Source organism: Canis lupus, chromosome 6, assembly GCF_011100685.1.
Source record: "Canis lupus familiaris isolate Mischka breed German Shepherd chromosome 6, alternate assembly UU_Cfam_GSD_1.0, whole genome shotgun sequence".
Lineage (NCBI taxonomy): Eukaryota > Metazoa > Chordata > Mammalia > Carnivora > Canidae > Canis > Canis lupus.
The window spans coordinates 62,450,246-62,474,694 of record NC_049227.1 but is presented as its reverse complement, the minus strand read 5'-3'; the positions used below and the strand labels follow the sequence as shown (position 1 = coordinate 62,474,694).

General features: G+C 39.7%; 1 protein-coding gene and 1 pseudogene across 5 annotated transcripts in view; one reads left to right on the top strand and one right to left on the bottom strand.

Moving 5' to 3' along the window:
* Window positions 1-1,071, bottom strand: part of COL24A1 (collagen type XXIV alpha 1 chain) — a 387,148-nt gene extending 386,077 nt beyond the window's left edge. For 3 of the 5 annotated variants that reach the window (XM_038541487.1, XM_038541490.1, XM_038541491.1), the window contains exons 1-2: window positions 990-1,071; window positions 412-542 (exon numbers count right to left, since the gene is read on the bottom strand). In XM_038541487.1, coding sequence (XP_038397415.1) covers window positions 412-467 — 56 coding nt within the window. In that variant the 5' untranslated portion in view covers window positions 468-542; window positions 990-1,071. Of the gene's footprint in view, window positions 1-411; window positions 543-761; window positions 879-989 lie in introns of those variants that run through there. The other 2 variants (XM_038541488.1, XM_038541489.1) reach the window with 2 other exon arrangements.
* On the top strand, window positions 258-24,143 carry LOC100688788 (annotated as a pseudogene).
* Window positions 24,144-24,449: the final 306 nt, after the last annotated feature.

Genomic DNA, 24,449 nt, shown 5'->3' with positions numbered 1-24,449 from the left:
CCGCACCCCGCGTGGGCGCCCGCGGCCCAGGCTGCGCGCACGGAGCCCCGAGGAGCGCGGCGGGGGCGCGGAGCCTCAGGGCCCGAGCGCGGGGCCGACGGAGGGCTCGCGGGCGGCGCGGCTGGAGCCCCGGGAGCCGCCGCTGCCCGCCCCGGGACGCGCGCCAGCGAGCCGTCCCTCCGCAGCCGCAGGACCTCGTTAGCATAAACCTTCGGAGAGATCCGCTGGCAGGACGCGTCCCTTCCAACACGGTATTTTACAAACTGAGGAGGCAGGAGGCGGATGCCACGGCCGCCCGCCGGCTCCCAACTCCAGAAGCGCCAGGGCGCGCGGATCTCCCGGGCGCGCAGCGGGGCCCGAGGTCGGGGAGGGGTGGGCTGACCCTGGCCTCGGGGCGACCGGGCTACTTACGTTTGTGCCGTGTGGGAGACCTTTCCACGCCTTGTCCTGTGGGCTCCTAAATGCATTTGTATGCATTTGTCCCTGCAGCGAAGCGCTAACGGAAAACAGAAGGCAACTCCGATCTGCTAAGGGTGCAGGTACTGGCCATGAAAGAGGGAAAAAAAAAAAAAAAAAAGTCACATGAAAACGATGCTCCGAAATCGCAACCACAACAAAAAGGGAGGAGGGAAATGGGAAGGGGAAAGAAATAGCACCCAAAGGGTAGACCGGTCAGCTAGGCTTCCTAGCTCCCTGGCTCGGGAGCGGGCGAGCCCGGGCGGGGGCGGGGGGCTCCCCTGGGAGGGCGGGCGGGGAGCAACCTCGGGCGGGCGGCGGGGCGCCGGCAGCAGCTGGAGCTCCGCCGCGAGCGCAGCCCTCGAGTTCACTTGCGGTTCAAAGGCGACTCTGTGACTCCAGTGGAGTCCTCTGCTGTGGGCCTGGGAGGAGAGGAGGGTGGGGGGAGGGAAGGAGATGGGGGGAGGGGGATGGCGGGGGGGAGGCCTTGGAAGCCACCCGCGCCGGAACATTTGTCGGACAAGCGCACACACCCACTTCGGCAGTCGAGCGGCTGCGAGGGGGCCGGTGGCCACCGCAGGCGCTCAGCGCGGACTGCCGCCGGCCGCTTCCCCGGGAAGAAGAGGAGCCCAGCAAATCCGGCCGGTGTTAAATTTCACCGCTCACTGACTTGCAATGACATCACCAAACACAGCGCACACCTCCCCCTCCGCCCCGCAACCTACCCCCAGCCCGCGCGGGGCTCCCGCGCCCCCGGCCCCTGGGCCCCCCGCGCCCCGGGCGCGCCCGCTTCCCACGCCACCCTCCCTCGGCGTCCCCGAGCGCGTCGGTGACTGCCACCCGTCCTTCGTGTCCCCTTTCCTGCAGTCCCCAATATGATCTTTTCCTCTTGCACGTCTCCCATCCCTGAGCTTTTTCTCTGTTGCCTTGGCACACACGGTCTGAAATCACACTCCGCGGAGCCCTTCATTCTCGACCTTCTTGCTTTTTACTTTTTGCACTGATGCTTGTGGCCTAGGTCACCTTCTAGAGGGACTGCGACGGTCCTCCTTTCTACCTTTCCTCCCGTCTGCCCCCCTGTACTGCTCTTCTGCCGATTTTTCTCTCCTGTGATCCACTTTTCTGCTTTCTCCTCTTCTCCAGCTTACAAATACGGATTAATGATCTGCGTCTATGCATCTAGAGCATGCTAACAGACCACGGATCTTTCCAGTTTGAATGAATGTCTTCTCTCATTTTTGAAATAAATTTCTTTTTTGACATAAGCCTCCAGCCCTGCGCAGCTTTTTCACAGCCTGACAAGGCCACCTTCCAAGTCCTGGGGAAAAAAATATTAACCATCTGATTTTATCTGTTTATTAATAAGAGTAAGGAAATTCCAGGAGGCCAGGGATCTGTTCTCTTACTCTTGCTGTATTTTCAGCACTTAAAATACTACTTAGCGTGTCTATTTAACCAGTGACTGTTGTATACCATTGAATATCATTTCTCCACCAAGTTTTCCTGGCCTATTCTGTGTGCCATCCACAGCTAATGATCCTTCCACATGTTGAAAAGCATCCCACATTACACACACATTATAAAAGTTAAAGCAACTATATTGATAAATAGAAACGGTTGATGCAACCCTTGGAATTTTAGGAATTATTTCCCCAAAAAATAGGGGAATTGTTTTTTTCCTCCAAGAACATAGGATTTAATTCACCTTCCCTTCCTTCAATTTTTCAACTTTTTATTTTGAAATGATTTTAGATTTACATAAAAGTCAAAAAACTAGTACAGAGTTCCTGTATATCTTGCACAGACTTCTAATAGTGATATCTACCTAACAGCAATACAATGATCAAAGCCAAAAAATTAACACTAATACAATACCATTGACTAATCTATAGCTCTTATTCAAATTTTGTCAGTTTTCTAAAATGTCTTTTGTCTGGTCTAGTATTTAAGTCAGGATCTTATACTCTGTTCATTAATTAACAGAGAGATTGGGGATCCCTGGGTGGCTCAGCAGTTTAGCACCTGCCTTTGGCCTAGGGTGTGATCCTGGAGTCCCGGGATCCAGTCCTGCATCAGGCTCCCTGCATGAAGCCTGCTTCTCCCTCTGCCTGTGTCTCTGCCTCTCTCTCTCTCTCTCTCTCTCTCTCTGTGTGTGTGTGTGTCTCGTGAATAAATAAAATCTTAAAAAAAAATTAACAGATTAATCTGTTGTATCTCCTTAGTTTCCTCCCATCTGTGGAGTTCCTGTATTCTTTCGTCTTTCATGACTTCCACCCTTTTGAATTAGTCATTTGGTAGAAGGTCTCTCAATTTGGATTTGTCTGATGTATTCTCATGATCAGGTTCAGGTTACCTATTTTGGGCATAAATACTACTGAAGTGATGTTGTTTCTTTCTTAGGGCATTATATTGGTTATATATAATGTTGTTATATCTTATTACTGGTAATGTTAACTTAGATCACTTAGTCTAAGGTGCAACGTGCCAGGCCTAACCACTGTAAAATCCCTCCCACCCCCTGATTTTTGTAACAAATAGCCACAGCTTTCTGGAATCCTTCTAGAAATCCAAGGCTGAGGGAAGACAGTCATTCTTAAATAGCCTTAAACTACAGTTTTTCTGCAGATTACTACTCAACTAAAAAAAGGTAATTTGGTTTGGTGGAAAGAATAGATAAGAATTAATCAGTAACTCACCTAATCTTTGTCTTCATTTTCATCAAGGATTAAAACCATTTTTTTTCTATTCATAATATTGAGTGAATATTTGAGTGCTGTATGAAATGGAAATACTTAATAAAATGTATCTCAGGTTCTTTGACTATAAGAAGAGAATAGTTGCTAGTTATAGTTAATAGAGCTCTTGTAATGCAGAAGATCCTAAAGGATCCACATAGTGTCATATAGAGTACATTTGTTTGTGGGAGCAGAAGCATTTGCCTAGTAAAAAATAATGTAAGGAAAAAAATTTTAAATAATGTAAGGTTTAAATGCTATAGACTATTTAGGATGGTGGAGATTCACATAGCTCAAATTGATCAAGACAGATTAACCAGAGACCTTGGGACTTACTTAGTTGGGCCTTGAAAAGTGAAGAGGGTTTACATAAGTAGAACATTCCTCTTTCTGGAAATGGATAACAGGAGATTCACAATGGGTAAGAGGAGGATATCTTAATTATATTCAGAAAGAAAGAAATAGATTCATTGGTTGGATTAGAAGTTTGTGCATTGGAAGAAAGATTGAGGGGCAAAGTATGGAAGTCTGAATGCCAGGATAAGGGTTCATTCATTCATTCAATAAACACTTATTATTTGGTATTCTAGGCACTTGAGTTACATTGGTGAACAAAATGCATGAAAATTCCCTTCGTGGAGTTTCCATTTTACCATTTAAGATTTAATCTATGGGCAATAGGAAACAAATTAAAGAATTTCAAACTGATAAATTATTATGTTCCAAATTCCCATTTTAAGAAGACTGATCAGTACCAGAGCCAAGATTGAAAAGCGAGAAGGTTGGAGGATAAGTTAAATGGAAGTGTTAAAATATGCTAGTGTTTTGAACTATGGAAGAAATGATAGAAAAGCTAAATAAGGGAATCATTATTAAAAGAAATTAAAAAGGGATCCCTGGGTGGCGCAGCGGTTTGGCACCTGCCTTTGGCCCAGGGCACGATCCTGGAGACCCGGGATCGAATCCCAGGTCGGGCTCCTGGGGCATGGAGCCTGCTTCTCCCTCTGCCTGTGTCTCTGCCTCTCTCTCTCTCTGTGACTATCATAAATAAATAAATAAATAATTAATTAATTAAAAAGGTCTGATAACTGGTTACATTGGGAAGGGAGAATGAAATTTCAAGTCCAAATGACTGAAAAATTATGCCATTGGCCAATGTCAAAGGGAATACAACTAATTCAGTTTGAGACATATTTAGCTTGAGATATTGGTAGGAAATTCTATTGGGCCCATCCAAGATCTTTTGGAGTTGAAAGCTAGATTTCAAGAGAAAGGCCAGAGCTAAAGTTTTAGATTTCTTCATTATCTGCATAAAGTGGTATTTGAGGCTTTAACAGCAGAGTCTATTTTCAAAGAAGTGAATATAGAAATGGAAAACAAAGAGACAAGGATCTAAACTTAGGTTATAGAAAGTGGGGGGAGACAATGCAGAATTAAAAGAGATAGAACCAGGGTGCCTGGGTGGCTCAGCCAGTTAGGCCTCTGCCTTCAGCTCAGGTCATGATCTCCAGGGTCCTGGCCTTGAGCCCCACGTTGGGCGGCCTGCTCAGTGGGGTGTCTGCTTCTCCCTCTCCCTCTGCCTCTCCTCCTGGCTCGTGCTCTCTCTCTCTCTCTTTCTCTCTAATAAATAAAATCTTAAAAAAGATAAAAGAGAACCAAAAATATGTAGCATTATTAAATAATAGTATAGGAATTCAAAAAATTATAATACAGTAAATACTGTAAATCATATTTACTGTGCATGAGTGTTAAGTATTTTTGATATATTAACTCATTTTATCCTCTTAATGAATCCTATTGAGTAGGTACTGTTTATCACTCCCATTCTACAGAAGAGGAAATTAAGGCAGAAAAAGATTACAGTGGAACCTTGAACAACACAGGGGGTTAGAGTGAGTTAGGAAGGAAGGGTGGAATTATTGACAGCATCAGTTTTACCCAGTCTACGTGAGTTTACATCTTGACTACCAGTTTTGTGATCTGAGGCAATTTAACTACAATTGACCTTTGAACATCATGGGTTTGAACTGTGTGGACCCTCTTACACATGGATTGTTCAATACAATACAGTCCTGTAGATATATTTTCTTAGGACTTTCTTAACATTTTCTATTCTCTAGCTTACTTTATTGTAAGAATATGGTACATGAGTTGCTTTTTACAATTACAGATTCCCGAGTTTTATGCCTCTAGATTCTGACTGAGCCTGTCTAAGGTGGGACTTGAATCTACATTTTTAACAAGTCATTGTTAAAAGTACTGCAAGTAATTGTGATACAGATAGGCTAGTGATATGCTAACATGTCAACCCATTCTTGACTTAGTCATCAAGTACAATGCTTATTGACTGCCTGTAAAATCTCTTAATGAGTAAGTACTCTTGTTCACATGGATCTAGGCAGAATCATTGTGGCTTAACCAAAATTCCATGTTTACATATTTACTGAATGATTGAATAACTAAATAAAGAGTGTCATACCAACTGTGTATTAGGCAGTGTCCTAAGACCTGGGGTTATGAAGATATGTGGCATAATTATTCCTTTCAAAGAGCTTATTACCTGCTAGGAACGGGATCTAATAAAAACCAACTGGTATAGATGATGGAAAGAAGTAAGAATAACCAACTGGTGACATGGAGCAGTTGGGGCACAAAGGAGATAATACCCAATTCTCGCAAGAGTGATTGGGAGCATGTGAGGTTTGGGTCTTTAAAAATGAATAGGTGTTTGCCAAGTAGACATGAAAATTCAAGCCAATCCAGGTGGAGGAGGCAGCATAGGCAACAGCATGGAGGTATAAAAAGTCCTAGCATCGTGATTACGGGCATGCAGTTGGAAAAACTATAATATAGAGATGAGGATGGAAAGATCATGGAGAACCTTCACTGATATTTGAGAGATACATGTTTAAACTTTACTCATTTTAAGATATGGGTCCTAGAAATTTAGATTTAGATTTTATTTTGTGTTTAATACATAATGCACCCAAGTTAGAGACACAGAGTTCATTAAAGTAATAAGGGATACTTACTCTGGTTACAGTAATTGGCGGGGGGCGGGGGGGGGGAGGCAGGCCGATAGCTGGAAGAGTTCTTTCACCAGAGCCTTTGAGAAGATGACAAAAAAGATTCACAAAAATGACTTAATATTCACTTTGGGAACAGAACTATATACACTTGTCAAATAGCTAACTAAGGCATGTTTATATACAATGTATTGCAAATGATAAAATATTTCAATCCCTCCTCACTACAGAAACAGATGAAAATTATTAGCTTGGATGGTGAGGAAATTTTTTCAGTTCTGATCCAATTTGAATTTCCTGTCTTTTATTATGCAAACTTTTTCAATTTTCTCTGCTGCCACTTTTTCCTTCCCAAGTCTGTTTATGCTAGAATCTTTCTTCTTTTCTTCTCTTCCTTTATTCTTAGACTTGTGAATTAACTCAAATGTGCATCTAAAACAGTTGGTAGAATGATGTTCCTTTCTTGGTTTGCTGGTCCAGGAGCTAGTGAGGTCTCCATAATGTGTTTTTCTTTTATATGGATGCCCATGGTCTTTGACATGCTTTGGACCATGTGGTGCTGGAAGAGAGTTTTATTCTGAGGTTAATAGGAAGTGTAACATGTTTATTGGGACTAGATCTGAAACCAGACAGAAACACAGACAATCTTGACACATTGTGCATAATACAGAGTTCACCATTCCAATCCCACCCGACTACATTCCCTTTGAGCAGGACTAGTTTGATCACTTCGCACACACTATTGCCTAGCTTATCTGCTCAGATAAAACATGGAAGTCAAGAACTAAGATAAGCCCATTGTCTATTAATTACTTGTCTCTACCATCCCAGTTGCCTGTTTTTCATTCCTTCTGTGTAATGTCTCACTGTTCTAGCCATTTTTTTTTAAGATTTTATTTATTTATTCATGAGAGACACAGAGAGAGAGAGAGAGAGAGAAAGGGGCAGAGACACAGGCAGAAGGAGAAGCAGGCTCCCTGCAGGGGTCTCCAGGATCAGGCCCTAGGCTGAAGGCGGCGCTAAACCGCTGAGCCACCAGGGCTGCCCTGTTCTAACCATTTAGCACAGATTCTATATTCATTTGTGAAGTGAACTAAATGGAGGCTACCAATTGATTTAAATGCAACTCACTTTTCTCTGGCAAGGAACCTTAATCAGTGTTAAGGTCCTAACCAATTGGCTAGGATAATCTGAGTCCAAATACCAGACAAGATAAAATAAAAGGGTTACATATGTACAGTATGTTCCACTAAGTGCTCTATTAGTTTATTTTAGTCTGCCATGCCATTCAAACAATTGTGTGTGTGTGTGTGTGTGTGTGTGTGTGTTGTGGGTAAAGTTTGAATGAAATTAAAAAATAGCCACAGGGGTATTCATTACAATGGGCCTCATGCCTATGAAGCAAAGTGTTTCAGTGACACCATTCATTCCACTGAAGTTCATGATCTATCAGCATTTCTATTTTATTTATTTATTTATTTTTTTTTTTTTTTATTTTTTTTTTTTTTAGTAGAACAAGAAGTTTATTACTCCCACTCGGTAGTTCCTGGGGGCTTTGATGTTAAGTCATACATAATTCGAGAAATACCAGGAATCTTCTTAATCTCAGTGACCATCTTTAACACCACCTCTACAGGGATTTCATTGCCAGGTGTTGCAGGTATACCAGTCATGAAATCACTAGTAATAAAGGTTCGAATAACCACAGATCTCTGGCATGAAGGCTGCTTCTAGAGACATAGGCAGAGGGAGAAGAAGCAGGCTCCATGCACCGGGAGCCCGACATGGGATTCGATCCCGGGTCTCCAGGATCGCGCCCTGGGCCAAAGGCAGGCGCCAAACCGCTGCGCCACCCAGAGATCCCCAGCATTTCTATTTTAAACCCTTTCTGAATGATTTCCAAAATCTGCAGTGTTACCAGAGGGCCCATTAGTTTTCAAATGTATATTTAAAGTTAAATTAAAACTGGTAATTCCGAGTATATCTTTGAAACCTTAAAGATTCTCCCCTGACTCTCTTCTCCCATTAAAAATTCATCGCTACAGACAATGTACTCCTGATACCAGATGTGGTAGCATGGTGGAGATAGGACACAGACTGAGGGGGAATTTGCTATAGAGATAGATATTTTATAAACCTTTTAGTGTATCTTCACCCAAATTCCTTTATTGAACTGCTATAATGGAGTTATTTTATGGAAATAATAGGTATTTCAGTAGTGAAAGAAATTTCTACTCAGATTTACTTTTCCTTAATCTCCTCTGGCAATTCCCTCATTTCTAGTAGTATAAAATTCTAGTCTAAAAGTTGGTGGGGAAAAAAGCTTAATGTTATATCTTTTAATTAGAGTGTGATGGGACGCCTGGGTGGCAGTTGTTGAACATCTGCCTTAGGCTCAGGGCGTGATCCCAGAGTCCTGGAATTGAGTCCCACATGGGGCTCCCTGCATGGAGCCTGTTTCTCCTCCCTCTGCCTATGTCTCTGCCTCTCTGTGTGTATCTCTCATGAATAAATAAATAAAATCTTTTTTAAAAAAATTAGAGTATGATATCGTTCTAGATGTACATAAGTAAAATAATTTTTAAGCAACATTTTGAAGCTATGTTAACATAATTATGGTACATAGAATCATAACGGCACACTGAATGTTAATGTTATTTGTTTAATCAAAAAAATATATCATTGGGGATGCCTGGCTGGCTCACTTGGTCAAGCATGACTCTCTCTGAGACTCATCTATATCTTTGGTTGGAAAGACTCTCCCATTTCTGATCTTTGTGTGTCAGCCCTATCTGTCTGCCACAGTTATTTCCCAGAAGCCCTGAAAAGAAGAGTGTATGATTAATAGCAGGACTCAATATAATCACTCTTGATTCCATTGGCTCTCATCCAATAGAGAAAATGAATCCAAACAATTACATGTGACCCTCTTGTGCTCTAAAATAAGATCTCCAACATAGTCACACTTTTATTTATACCAAAGTCTCAAAGGTTTCAGATTGGTGAGAATTCCAAGATGAAGTTTTCTAAATTTACCCTTTGAATTGCACCTTCTAAAATTATTTTTCCTGACCTACAATTCTTAGACTTTAACATTTACTATGATATAGTGCATGTCTCCCATTTTATTCAAGCAAACATTAGGGCTTATACTGACCATATGAACGAATCACGTAATTTCCCTTCTATTTTGTTTAGTCTTTGCACACAAATATTAAATCAAAATTCTTTTCCGGTGCACCTGCTGAGAGAGACAGAGTAGAGAGACAGAGACAAAGAGAGACAGAGAAGACTCAAGACTCAGTTCTTTCTCTTTAAGTCTATCTGTTTAGCTCATATTTCCACAGTTCAGTTTAGGAAGTAAATTGACTAGAAGGCTTTATTTGGATAACATACAAATTATTTCTCTCCTCAGAGAAAATTTCCTATTTTACATTTTCTCTCTTTTAAAATTCCTCAGAGGAAATTTTAGCCACGTTTAAAGACTCTATAACAGTTCTAAAAGATCTTTAAATCAATAGAATAGTTGTGTTGATACTGAATAAAACGAAAAGAATTGCAAAACCACTTTGATGCTTAAATTTTCTTAAAATTATGTATTTAGAATAGTATCTGCCCACTATAATCACTTATCATTTTCTTCTCAGAAAGCATTTAGTTTTTCTTCATTTCCCCACCCCCATAACCACTATATCCAATGTGTGTTTTAACAAAATATCTGTAACCTAGGACAAGAACAATATATTTTGGAATATATATTCAAGGGGAAAGTATTTAGAATTCCATTAGTGCCAGCCCAAAAGTATGGGGCATTACTTTGGCCAAAGAAATACTAAATGTGGATAGAAAATATTTAGGAAATATAAGAAATGGAAAGAATTAGAAAGTGCCTTCAAGGGTAAGCAAGCAGACTAATTCTAGGAGAGATGGATGTTCTTCCTAAAAATCTTTGGCTTAAAAAAAGTGCAAGAGAAATAGTGTTGGACTACAGTAGCAAAGATGAATTTTTTTCCCCAGATCAGCATTTTATAAAAGAAGGAATATGAAAGGAAGGATTTTTAAACTCACAGACCAGATTGCATAAAGGATTGTTTCCATTATATGAAAGTTAAGTAGCTTTTGAATGTCATGAATGAATATCTGCTTTGTGTGAAATGCTTCTCTTAAACTCATTGTGATATTAAGCATATTTATGTAAATAATGGGTGATGGTTTTAATATTATATAAACATTACCTTTGTTATGTGATCCTTCTGAAAGACTCTGCTGACTGTTACTTTTGGCTTAAGAAATCAGTGAAATCATATAGGTTTTTAAGGAAATCCACAGGAATGTATAAAACCTCCCCCTCCCACTCTGGAAGAGAAAATCAATGCCCCTTTTATGTACCTACATTTCTACAGGCAGGTCTACAGCTTATAGCTGGAATAAATCCATGATACAGTAGAATAGGCTTAACCCAATATGAGATCAAATCCTAGCTCTGCCACTCAGAAGCATGAGATCTAAGGTAGATTACTTAATTTCTCTCACCTTCAGCTTCCCTGTTGGCAAAGTTAGGGTAATACTGCTATTCATGCTCACAAGGGTGCTGTGAAGATTAAATAAAATAGTCCCAAGGCATCTGGGTGGCTCAGTTGGTTAACCATCTGCCTCTTGATTTCAGCTCAGGTCATGATCTCAGCTCATGATCTCAGGCTTGAGGGATCAAGTGCCTCATGGGCAGCTCGCTCAGCAGGAAGTCTGCTTACTGTTCTCTCTCACTCTCTCAAATAAATAAATAAATCTTTAAAAAATAATAAATGAAATAATCCTATGTAAGGTGCCAGGCTCTGGTGCATAGCACATGCCCAAGAAATGAAACAGCCTCCCAAACACCTTTGAGGTCTGCAGTCCAGGTATTGTTTACCCCAATTTTTTTTAAGATTTTATTTATTTATTCATGAGAGACAGACAGAGAGAGAGAGGCAGAGACACAGGCAGAGGTAGAAGCAGGACCCATTCAGGGAGCCCGACGTGGAACTTGATTCCCAGGACTTCAGGATCATGCTCTGGGCCAAAGGCAGGCGCTAAACCACTGAGCCACCCAGGGATCCCTGTTTATCCCAATTTTACAAATCATGAAACAGGCTTGAAGACAAAGCTACAGTCACAGAGTTAATGAGTAGCAGAGTCACATCAGGAATACAGGTCCTGCTGATGATAATGATAATAACAGTAATAATACTATTTCTGATTATTGTGATAACAGTAGTAACATTATTTTTATTTTTAGTATTATTAGGTAATGACTTGGTTGATTGATTAGCATTTTACTTTATTTTGCTTCTTATTTTCAACTCCTATGAAGCTTTCATTGAAGACGGGAAACAAAGTACCCTCTCACAGGGAGAAGAGCTTCTCTTCCCTAGTGGCATGTACAAGCCCAGAACAGCCAGAAACAGCCCTGTTTTCACTTGGAAATAAAACAAAACAAATGATGAGATTACTTAAGCTATCAGTTCAAACTGCGATAGATGCATTTGCCTCCAAACCTCTCCAAATGGTAGCAATTACTGGTTTAAATTTTTTTTTAATTTATTTATGATAGTCACACAGAGGGGGGTGGGGTGGCAGAGACATAGGCAGAGGGAGAAGCAGGCTCCATGCACCGGGAGTCCGACGTGGGATTTGATCCCGGGTCTCCAGGATTGCGCCCTGGGCCAAAGGCAGGCGCCAAACTGCTGCGCCACCCAGGGATCCCGCAATTACTGGTTTAATGTCGATGACTTGCCACTACTTGAGCCCTATATTGATATCCCTATGAATGAATGTGTATTCACATAGCTAGTTTACATGTAAAAAAAACCTATTCCTATGAACCCTCGAGTGTTTGTTTTAGACTGCTTAGCCAGTTAGTTCACCAGGTATTAGCAGGCCAGAGTCCATGTCTTTCATGCTATGAAAGATATTTCAGTAATGTAGACAGCTTAATACTGGCTACTGAATCTAGTATAGTCAGGAGAAGAAAATCCTTTGTTCTCTTTATTGGTTTCAATATTCTTGAAAATCTGGGAAATCTGTGGTCATGTGTGTACAGGGTTGGAATATAATATTTCTTTATAAATGAATCAACGTTGATCCAAGAGAAGGTTCCAGAGGGGTTAACGCTGCTCAGTTAAAGGACTGCTCAGACGTGGGTGTGTGTGTGCCTGCACTGTACACACACAAGCTGTGACCATGTGAAGCCAGTATGAGTTCACAAACGACAAGATCTGACGGACTTATCTAATTTCCTTTTTGGACAGATTGGCAAAACTTGGATCAAAGGAACACCTATCAATCCAGTGTATCTGGATCTTGGCAAGGCATTTGACTAGATTTTTATGATTCTCTTATGGAGAAAAGAGAGAAATATGTTTTAGATGATAACAAGCCAAACAATATATAATTACTCAAGGGATGTTAATTAATAAATAGATATGAACCGGCATAGACATCTTACAGGACATCTTAAGTTCTGATGTTAGCAATTTCCAAGTTTAAGTTTTCAAATACTTAAATGAGGTCATCGAAGACATTTGAGAATGCTGATGAAATTTGGAAATGCTATATCATTGGGATTTGAGTGGGGTGACCAACGTTTCCCAATTTACCTCAGACTTTCCCACTTTGAGCACTTAGAGTCCCAAATCCTGGGAAACCCCTCAGACCCAGGTAAACCAGTGTGATGGTTAGTCACTCTAGATTTGATTAGGAGTTAGAAATGACGTGAGGTAGGTAATTTTTAAATTACCCAATTTAAGTACCTCATATAAGTGGAATCATACAATATTTGTCCTTTTGTGACTGGCTTATTTCATTCAGCATAATGTTTTCAAGGTTCAGCAATGTTGTAGTATGGTCAGAATTCTCCCCTTTTTAAAGTCTGACTTATGTATATATACACCACATTTTGTTTATCCATTTATCCCATTTATTCATTGAGGGCCACTGGGGGTGCTTCCACCTTATAACTATTGTGAATATTGCCACTATAAACATGGGTAGTTCAAATATCTGTTTAAATCTCAATTTCACTTGTTTTGGGTACATATCTAGCAATGGGATTGCTGGGTCGTATGGTAATTCCATTTTTAATTTTTAAAGGAACCTCCATACTATGTTCCATAGCAGCTACACCATTTTATATTTCTACCAGGAGTGCACAAGAGTTGCAGTTCCTTCACAGCCCTGCCAAAACTCGTGTTCTCTTTCTTTCTTTTTTTCTTTCTTCTTAAATAAAGTAGCTATGTTAATGGGTGTGAAATGGTAACTTACTGTGGTTTTTCATTTCCCTAATGATTAGTGATGTTGATGACCTTTTCATGGGCTTATTTGCCATTTGTATATCTTCTTTGGAGAAATGCCTATTTAAGTCTTCGCTCATTTTAAAAATTGGATTGTTAGTTTGTTGAACTGTAGTTTTTTATATGTTATAAATAGCCATCCTAATGGGTGTATCCACAGGATCTCAATGCCATCAAATGCATTTAAGATTATCCTCTCACAAGATGAAATTATTTAAGAATTTTGAGCAGATAGTACCAAGAGATTTAAATTTAGGTGGTTCACTCTGGAGAAGAAAGATTGAAGGGGGGGAAGCCTGAAGCAGGGTAACAGTACAGAAGCTCTTATTATCAGTTAAGAAACCATGAAGACCTTTGGTAATGGAATTGAGGAGGAAGAGACATACATGAGATTTTTAAAAGGGCAATATCAAAAAGGCTAGATGACTGACTAATGGGCTGTGAATAGGAGAAATGCAAGATGATTTCCCAGTTTCTTAGGAGAATGGGTGGATGGTAGCTTTACACCAAACTCAGGAGTCGAGGGAAAGATACAACCAGTTTTATTTAAATTGAATATGCAGTACCTGTAAGGTAGCCAGGTGAATATGCCTCATTGGTGGTTAAATATATTAGCCTGGAGCTTAGCACAAAATCTGAGTTTGGGATAGACTTATCACAGTGTAGGTAAACCCTGAAACCAAGATTGTCCAAGGACAGTGAGTAAAATTTTAAAAGCATATTGATTTCTGAGAAATACCCAAATTTATGGGCTGGGCAGAGCAAGAGAAGCCCACAAAGAGGAGCAAGAAAGAATATCCATGAAGGTAAAATTTATAGGGATACTAGTTCAGCTCAATATAAGAATGTTTTTAAAATTAGAGTTGTCCAAAAAAGGAGGGCGGGGGGAGTCCTTTTGTTGAAAGTGAGTTCGCAGCCACTGGAACCATTGTCAGAAGCAGGACAATCACTTACCTGGATGTCACAGGAGGGATTCATTCCCTGATGAGGATTTGGTTTCCATGTTAAGAGTATACTTTAAAAAAAAAAAAAAAAAAAAGATTTTATTTTTTTGAGAGAAAAAACAGAGCATGAGGGGGGGCGCGTAAAAAGACAAGCAGACTCCCTTCTGAGCAGGGAGCCCAAAGCAGGGCTTAATCCCAGGACCCCGAGATCATGACCTGAGCTGAAGGCAGATGCTTAACAGACTGAGCCACCCAGAGCCCCCAAGAATATACTTTTTAATGACTAGAAAAATCTACTGTTTCATCAGAAAACAATGTGAATTAATAAAACCCTGGGAGGGGGATCCCTGGGTGGCTCAGTAGTTTAGTGCCTGTCTTTGGCTTAGGGCGTGACCCGTCAGTCCTGGGATTGAGACCCGCATTGGGCTCCCTGCATGGAACCTGCTTCTCCCTCTGCCTGTCTCTGCCTCTCTCTGTATGTCTCTCATTAATAAATAAATAAAATCTTAAAAAAAAAAAAAAAACCCTGGGAGACTTTTACTTGTTTAATATTTGAAGTTTCCAGGACTAATTGAAAAAGAAGAAATACGTGAAAACTTTTTAGTCTTTCAAATCAAGAGCTAGGCATATCCCCACTCAGAAACTGCTGCAAATATTTCAGAATATAAGCCAAAATAATAACTGTGATTCTCTTATAAATAATGCTTGCTGAAAGACTCAGACATACTGGCCAAAAGACTTTGGTTCCAGTAAGATGAGTAAGAGAATTTGCCAGCTCCTTAGAAGACAATTCCCCCTGTGTCAAAAGAAGACTGTGTGTGCTTCAGTTTTATTTACAGTTATTAATTATGAATATGGAAGCATTATGAATAAAGGAAATATGAATAATTACATAAGCCAGAATTACTGGTTCTCTGTCCCAAATCATGAGGTTTACCCTGGGGAAGTGGAAAGCAACAGAGTAAAACTTCTCCAGAATGCTACTTGATAAATATTCCATCTTCTGGCTGGAAGGAAAGAGCAACCTTTGCCTTTGAGTCCTTTATTGGTTCTGTAGCTCCTAACGAGGCCCACCTGCCCCAGCCTGCTGACTGACAGCACAGCTGCACTCTGTCAGGCAAGGTCTGCTCCCAGGACCCACCAGACCTGGATGAAATTCAGATCACCAGTTAATGCAATCTCATTGCTGGTCTCTGAGGAATGGTAACTGGCTTTCCAAACAAATACGAACAGTCTGGGAATCATCTCTATAGTCTACACATACGCAAAGCTATTTGGGAATGAAGGCAGTAAGTCTTTTTTTTTTTTTTGGTCTAAAAGCCTACATTATTCATTTTTTTGTCAGTCCCTCCATCCATCCTCACCTCTGAGAAAGTGAGTTTTCTCTAAAACCTGCACCATTGTAATATCCTTTCAGGGTCAGATAGTGATGATTTGAATCCTGCCTCTATCCTGTGTAAACTCAGCTATCTTTCCTTGGTTTCCTTGTCTGTCAAATGAGTTATAATACATAAAGAGCTTATAACAGTGTGGACACGTAGTATTCAACAATGTATGCAGTATATACAGGGTTCCTATACCCATCAACTTAGAGAACTCATCAAATCAACTGATGTTCCTCCTGAATGGGCAAAGGAAGAGGATCAAGAATGCTTGGAAAATTAGCCTTTGGTTCAAAATTGAAATAGATTGCTTCACTTGTTGAGCTATGGGCATAAATCACCTTTTCACACTTATTCTCCAGGGTCTAGGGTCTCCAATCTTCTCCTAATGAGGAGCTATTTATGAAATAATGTCATCCCCCAAATCTTCAGCATGCTGACTTGTGTTGGGTCCTTAAAGTTCCAGATGATGAGAGATTTGGAGGCAGGAGAAAACCAATTGCTAAGAACTGATATCTGGCTCACTGAATCAATTTTTGAACTAAAGTACCTTTCTGTGTTAAACTATCACCATCATCATCAAATCCTAGAATTTTATTTTTTTTTAATTTTTATTTATTTATAATAGTCACAGAGAGAGAGAGGCAGAGACACAGGCAGAGGGAGAAGCAGGCTCCATGCACCTGGAGCCCAACGTGGGATTCGATCCTGGGTCTCCAGGATCGTGCCCTGAGCCAAAGGCAGGCGCTAAACCGCTGCACCACCCAGGGATCCCAAATCCTAGAATTTTAGAATGGAAAGAGACCTTTTATTATTATCAGGTATATATATATATATACACCTATATGAAAGAGTTAGATTTGATACATATATACATATGTATATATGAGACACAGAGTTGCGAAGTCATTTGCTCAATATTTTTTTTTAACAAATTAGTCATAAAGATTAAAGTCTACCCCTCCTGGTTCAGTTCCCTCTTTCATACTTCCATCCAACAACTATTTCTTAGATTCTTCTGATATGCAAAATATTGAGTAAGGAGGTGAATAAAACATAATCTCAGCCCTCAAAATCTTATAGTTTAGAAGAGAATCATACTGAGTAGATGAACTGTTACATTTTAATGGTGAAATATTCAGTGCTATACTGTTGGGCAGAAAGATAACAGAAGGGCATGTTACAGTCTGCTGAGAACATCTCATCATCACTGAGAAGGACTTATTTTGTGTCAACACTGTCTAAGATTCTAGGGATACAAATGTACAAAGGCACACTACTATTCTCCAAAGATTGTAAAGATGATCACAAATACAGTAAAAACCAGCACATTCCATGTTATATGACTGCTGCAGACAGTATAGTACTAAGGAGCTCAAAAGATGGAGAGCTCACCAAGGGATGGGGCCATTGGAGGAGATGAAAATGGCATTGGACTTCGAAGGAAATAACATTTTGTGCTTGGAATTTATCTCCAAAAAGTAGAAATGTGATTCTTCCTTATGACAAATCTGACTCTTTCCCCCAATGTAACAGATGTTCTCATGACAATCTTTTTCAGAACTTACAAGGAAGAACTTAAAGGTGATAGTCTTAGAGCATCCTTTCCTCTGTCACATGTCTTGTTTTTGCTGTGCTTCCTAGTTCATCCTCTCCAAAGGATTTTTTTTTATATTCAAATGTATTTTAGAAATTATTCACCTATTCCTTCTCAGTATCCTACTCTAGCTGTTTCTCAACAAATCTTTTTCCTAGTCCAACCTCTTAAGAAATATATCAGAATAGGCTTTATTTTTCATACTAAATTTTGACATTTTCCCAACATAGCTCAATATGTGACTTTCAAGTAAAAGCTTTCCCAAACAAAATTGTGACAATGTTACCATGAAAAATCTTTCAACCATTAAAATGTGAAAATGTGGGCAGCCCGGGTGGCTCAGCGGTTTAGCGCCGCCTTTGGCCCAGGGTGTGATCCTGGAGGCCCGGGATCAAGTCCCACATCAGGCTCCCTGTATGGAGGCTGCTTCTCCCTCTGCCCGTGTCTCTGCCTCTCTCTCTGTGCCTCTCATGAATAAATAAATAAAATCTTTTAAATAAATAAATAAATAAATAAATAAATAAATAAATAAATAAATAAAATAAAGTGTGAAAATGTGCATGTGAATTTTAAAGTATTAGAGCCCAATGAGTAAGTGAATTATAGAAAAAAAGGGTTAATATCAAATGCCTAGACATTATTACCTAAACTTGGATAAACCAGGAAATTTTCCAAATCAAATATGAAATCATCAGCCCAATATGATTAGGAGAAAAGTGATGTAATAAAATCAACTTTTAAATATCTATATGGCATGTTGCATTTCCTAGGAATCTTCAAATGTTTGCTTAAGAATAGCCAAAGCAATTGCAATAAAATATAAAACAGCTCTTTGAAATCATATTTCTAAAAATTTATAAATTTCCCCAATTCCCTACATTATTTAAAGAAAAAGTTATTTTCCCAGGAAGGAAACTTCATTTTAAAAACCACTCCAGTATTTCCCTTGCAAAGAAATAAGCCAGATGATTCTAACACATGGAATTTTACTTGGGGAAAATTCAGAAATACAAGGAAACTTTAGTAACTCTTTAGTACTAACAATCACTGTGTAATTCCTCGAAGTTTTCTTCCTGATGAAAGTCGATGAGATAATAATGTCTACTGAGAAACAAAATAAACAAAAACCTGGAAATCAGCAGCAAGTGGTTATATAGAATCCATATGATATTCTAGAAAGAAACTGGACTGGGATCAAGATGCGTGTATTTGCCACTTACCAAGCAGAAGAGAACAGATTCTATAGGTATGTTACATTTGATGATTTTTTGACAAGTATATATACCTGTGAAATCACCACTCCAAACAAGATATGGAAGGTTTTCATCACCCTAGAAAGTTCTTTCATGTCCCACTGCCATCAAGCTCCTCCCCCATTTCTGCCCCAGGAAGCTATTGTTTTTATTTCTACTTCTATAAATTAGTTTTACCTTTTCTAAAACTTCATGTAAATGGAACCATGTACCTTCTTGTTACACTGCTATTCAGTTGTTTTTTAAGACTCATTTATGGGAAGTCCTGGTGGCCCTGCAGTGTAGTGCCGCCTTCAGCCCAGGGCGTGATCCTGGAGACCTAGGATCAAGTCCCACGTCGGGCTCCGTGCATGGAGCCTGCTTCTCCCTCTGCCTGTGTCTCTGCCTCTCTCTGTCTCTCATAAATAAATAAACAAAATCTTAAAAAAAAAATAAAGACTCATTTATGTTGTCATGTGTGGTGTTCTTTCTGCTGCAGAGTATATCCCATTGTATAAATAAACTATTTATCCATTCCCTTGTTGATGGACATTTGGGTTATTTTCAGCTTGGGACTATTTTTTTTTTTTTTTTTTTTTTTTTATTTATGATAGTCACAGAGAGAGAGAGAGAGAGAGAGGCAGAGACACAGGCAGAGGGAGAAGCAGGCTCCATGCACCGGGAGCCTGATGTGGGATTCGATCCCGGGTCTCCAGGATCGCGCCCCGGGCCAAAGGCAGGCACTAAACCGCTGCGCCACCCAGGGATCCCTCAGCTTGGGACTATTATAAATAAAACTGTTATGGATAATCTGTCATCATATTATTTGCTTTCCATTTGTCTCTTCAAATTATTTTTCCTCTGTTTTTCTTTTCCTGCCTTTATTTGGTTAATCAAATATGTTTTTGGGACACCTGGGTGGCTCAGTGGTTGAGTGCCTGCCTTCAGCTCAGGTTGTGATCCTGGGTCCTAGGATCCAGTCCCACATCAGGCTCCCCATGGGAAGGCTGCTTCTCCCTCTGCCTATGTCTCTGCCTCTGTCTCTGAGTCTCTCATAAATGAATAAATAAATAAAATCTTTAAAAAATATATATGTTTTAAGTATTCCTCTTATTTCATCTATTGGCTTCTTTACCGTAACTTTTTGTTTTTAATTTTTAAGTGGTTGCTCTAGCACTAACCATATGCATGTATAATTCATCAAAGGCTATTTGTAGTCCAATATTTTACCACTTCACTCTTTATACCAGACTCTTCACCCTTCCCATTTGCTACTTCCCATGTCACAAATATAATAATTTATAAGAATATAACTCCTTTTACCTGCCCTTCCTTTTACTTTTTCAAAGCTGTCAACCTCACTGTACAACGTTGTTATTTTCCATTTAAATGGTAAGTGATTTCTATATTTACCCATTTACTTACCATTTCCAGTGCTCTCCATTCATTACTATAGATTGAAGTTCCATATGGCATTACTTCCCTGTAGCCTGAAGAACGTCTTTTATCATGTCTTATAATGCGAGTCTTTATTATAAGAGTTTTTGGATATTATTTCTGAAATCCTTCAAAAGTTGTGTTGACAGGGTTTTTTTCTCAGATTTAAAGATATTATTCTATTATCTTCTGGCCCCTATTGCTTCTGATAATAGTCATTATTTATATCATTACTTTCCTGTGATTAATATGTCTCTTTCTACTTCCAAATTTTCTCTTTCTTTGGTTTTCATCAATTTAATGTGTTTTTCCTTTATTTATTACTGCTTATTACTTGGAAATAAATCAATTTTTAAAATCAAAGTTAGTAACATTTCAGTCATTATGTCTTAAAATATGTTTTCTTCTTATACTCAGTCTTAGGGACTCTGTTACATATATCTTAAACCATTTGATATTGTTCCATGGGTCCTGAGGCATTGTTAACTTTTCTTTAATTTTTCTCTCTGTTCTTTAGAAAATACCTGAATTTTAACTCAAGGTCCTTGATTTTTTTCTTCTGCCATCTACAGCTTGCTGTTAAGCTCATCTGGTGAATTTTTAATTTTAGTTAGGATTTTCCACTCTAGAATTTCCTTTTTTAAAAAAGAGTTTTTTGGCTCTTTTTCCAGCTGGAACCATGGAGGGTGCAGAAGAGAAGAAGAAGGTTCCTGCTGTGCCAGAAACCCTTAAGAAAAAGCAAAGGAACTTCGCAGAGTTGAAGATCAAGTGTCTGAGAAAAAAGTTTGCCCAAAAGATGCTTCAAAAGGCAAGGAGGAAGCTTATCTATGAAAAAGTTAAGCATTACCACAAGGAGTACAGGCAGATGTACAGAACTGAGATTCGCATGGCGAGGATGGCGAGAAAAGCCAGCAACTTCTACGTGCCTGCAGAACCCAAGTTGGGATTTGTCATCAGGATCAGAGGTATCAATGGTGTGAGCCCAAAGGTTCGAAAGGTGTTGCAGCTTCTTCGCCTTCACCAGATCTTCTTCAATGGCACCTTTGTTAAGCTCAACAAGGCTTCAGTTAGCATGCTAAGGATTGTGGAACCATAAATAGCTTGGAGGTACCCAGACCTGAAGTCAGTGAATGAACTGATCTACAAGCGTGGTTATGGCAAATCAACAAGAAGCGAATTGCCCTGACAGATAACACATTGATTGCTCAGTCTCTTGGTAAATATGGCATCATCTGCATGGAGGATCTGATTCAGGAGATCTATACTATTGGAAAACGTTTCAAAGAAGCGAACAACTTTTTATGGCCCTTCAAATTATCTTCTCCACGCAGAGGAATGAAGAAAAAGGCCACCCATTTTGTAGAAGGTGGAGATGCTGGCAACAGGGAAGACCAGATCAATAGGCTTATTAGAAGGATGAACTAAGGTATCTACCATGATTATTTTTATAATCTGGTCAGTTAATAAATGACTACTTTCAAATGGAAAAAAATAAAATAAAATAAATTAAAATAAAAAAGAGTTTTTTGTACTCTGCTAAGACACCACTTCCTCATCAAGATCTTACATTCCTTTACTTACTTGAACACATTTTTCTTTCATTCTTTTTAACATATTTATTATGGCTACTTTAAAGTCTGTGCTAAAATTAATATGTGGGAACTCTAGAAGTTGGTTCATATTAACTGCTTTTTTCTTGACTATGAGATTTCTTTTCATGTCTCATAATTTTTGTTTGCGTATAAAACTTTGTAGATGATTCATTGCAGAGACACTGGATTTTGTTACCTTATTTTGAAGAGTCTTGATTTTTGTTCTAGAAGTAGTTTAACTGTTAAACAACTTGAACTTGGGTAAACCGTGGTCTTATACTTTGCTAGCATGATTCTGTGGAATGTCCATGGTGTTTTCCGCATTCCTGTTACTGAGCCATATTTATCTCTAGTAGGGAGAGAGTTTGGAAGTTTAGGTTTTGTTACAGTGGATCTAAAGTAGATTTTATTCTAGAGTGTGCTTCTTACTTGTAGGGTATGGCCTTACTGGTATTTCAGCTAAATGGCTAGGATGTTGATGAAATATTAACTCAGTTCCCCTATTCTGATTGGGCTGGAGCTCTAATGTTTTCCAGCACAGCTTACTGTGTCAGAGTCAAAAATCGTCCCCACAGAGGGCACCTTGTGAGGTGAGGCTCACCTTAAGAGCTTTCCTTCTCTCAGAGATTATTTTTGTGCTGCCTATGGTTAAATGCCTGCAAACAGTTGCCTTGTACATTCTGTTTAGATTTACAGTTGTTTATGGCAGGAGAATAGTCCTATGCCAGTTATTCATTCTTATGCAGAAGAAGTCCTCCTCAGGTATAATATGACTTTGCTTTCTGGCTTGAATGAATAGGTAATGATGGCTCCACTAACTGCCATTAGAAATCTGAGATCAGAAGCAAGCTTAGGACAAACCAGATGACTTGGGTTTTGTTCATGTTGCGTAGGAGGCATGAGAGATGCTGGTAGAGACAGTGTTATTCTTTTGTTAATACTTACGCTTAAAGTTGATCACCATTTATACATACACAAAACTATTCTTTCCTATTATATTACATTTAAATATCCTCTTTAGGGTCACCTGGGTATGTCAGTTGATTAAGCATCTGACTCTTGATTTTAGCTCAGGCCTTGATCTCAGGTTGGAAGTTCAAGCCCTGTGTTGGGCTCCATGTTGGGTGTGGAGCCTACTTAAAAATTTAAAAAAGCAAATATCCTCTTTAAATTTTAAGAAATACAAATAGCATTGATTTGGACTCTTTCCTGTTATTTGAGAACTAGAGCCAAAGTTATAGTAAGGGAAATATTTGTTTCCAAAGTGATTTGTCAAAAACTTGATTTATTTTTTCTTTGAGGTGGAAAAAGCATCTATTTAATTGTGATAAAACTATTTCTCTCTTTTTCTTCTGCACTGCATGAGTATTACCATTCAGCCACTGGAGACTAGATATAACTCTGTGCCACACACATGTGTTCTCACTGAAGTAAAACTCCTCCAATATACCAACCACAAATATGAAACAAAGGTGCTGACACAACTGGAAGAACATGAGCAATAACAACGAATGTATTTGGGTGTTCCTGTGGGCTAAGGCAGGAATGAAAGTAAAAAACACTCTCGTACAACTCTGAGCCATCACTATTCCACTAGACATTTCAGTTTTTACCAGCTGTAGCATGAAGGGCAGTTGGGGATTAGACTGTAAAATTCTCCTGGCAGTCATTCAGGGGCAGCCACTGTCCAGTAGGAATTATACCGTGTCCACTTCTGCATAACTGCAGGTCAGCTTCCCACTACATCCAGTCTATGGCATTCATCATATCTGGCTGGCAGCTAAGGGGGCTGCAACCTTGAACCACAGGCCCGCAGGGATTTGTATCCTCTGGCTTCTCTTCTAAACATGTCAAATCTGGGCAGCCTGGTTGACTCAACAGCTTAGCACCGCCTTCAGCCCAGGGCGTGATCCTGGAGACCCAGGATCGAGTCCCACATGGGGCTCCCTGCATGGAGCCTGCTTCTCCCTCTGCCTGTGTCTCTGCCTCTCTCTCTCTGTCTCTCATGAATAAATGAATAAAATCTTAAAAAAAAAAAAAATAAACATGTCAAATGCTGGGCCTCATCAGCAGGAATATTTTGGGGCTGCAAATTTACCAATTTTACTCTCTATTTCCCTTTTCCCCCCGCCCCACTAGGAGCAGTCTTTCACTATCTCAGGTTCTGCTCTTTGTGCTATATGGATGCATATTAATTGAACTAAACTTGGTTGCATGAAGATGAACAGAAAGTACTATGGTTTACTCGGAGTGGTACAGAAGAAGTCAAAATAGTTCATGAGGATTTAATATCCTTTAGCTAGATTGATGACCATTAGATGACAGACTGCTTTAAAGTCTGTATTTCATTTACTTTGTTTAAATTCTTGGTACCAGGCAGTCCTGGTGGCGCAGCAGTTTAGTGCCGCCTGCAGCCTGCCGTGTGATCCTGGAGACCCGGGATCAAATCCCGTGTCAGGCTCCCTGCATGGAGCCTGCTTCTCCCTCTGCCTGTGTCTCTGCCTCTCTCTCTCTCTCTCTCTCTCTCTCTCTCTCTATGAATAAATAAACAAAAAAATCTGTAAAAAAATTTTTTTAAAAAGATTTAAAAAATAAAACTTTAAAAAATAAATAAATAAATTCTTGGTACCTAACTCAGTACCTAACCCAAGGAAAGTGTGTTTGACGAATCTTTGCTGTTGAATGAACACCAGGAAAAAGGCACCTGTTCCAGTTACTTT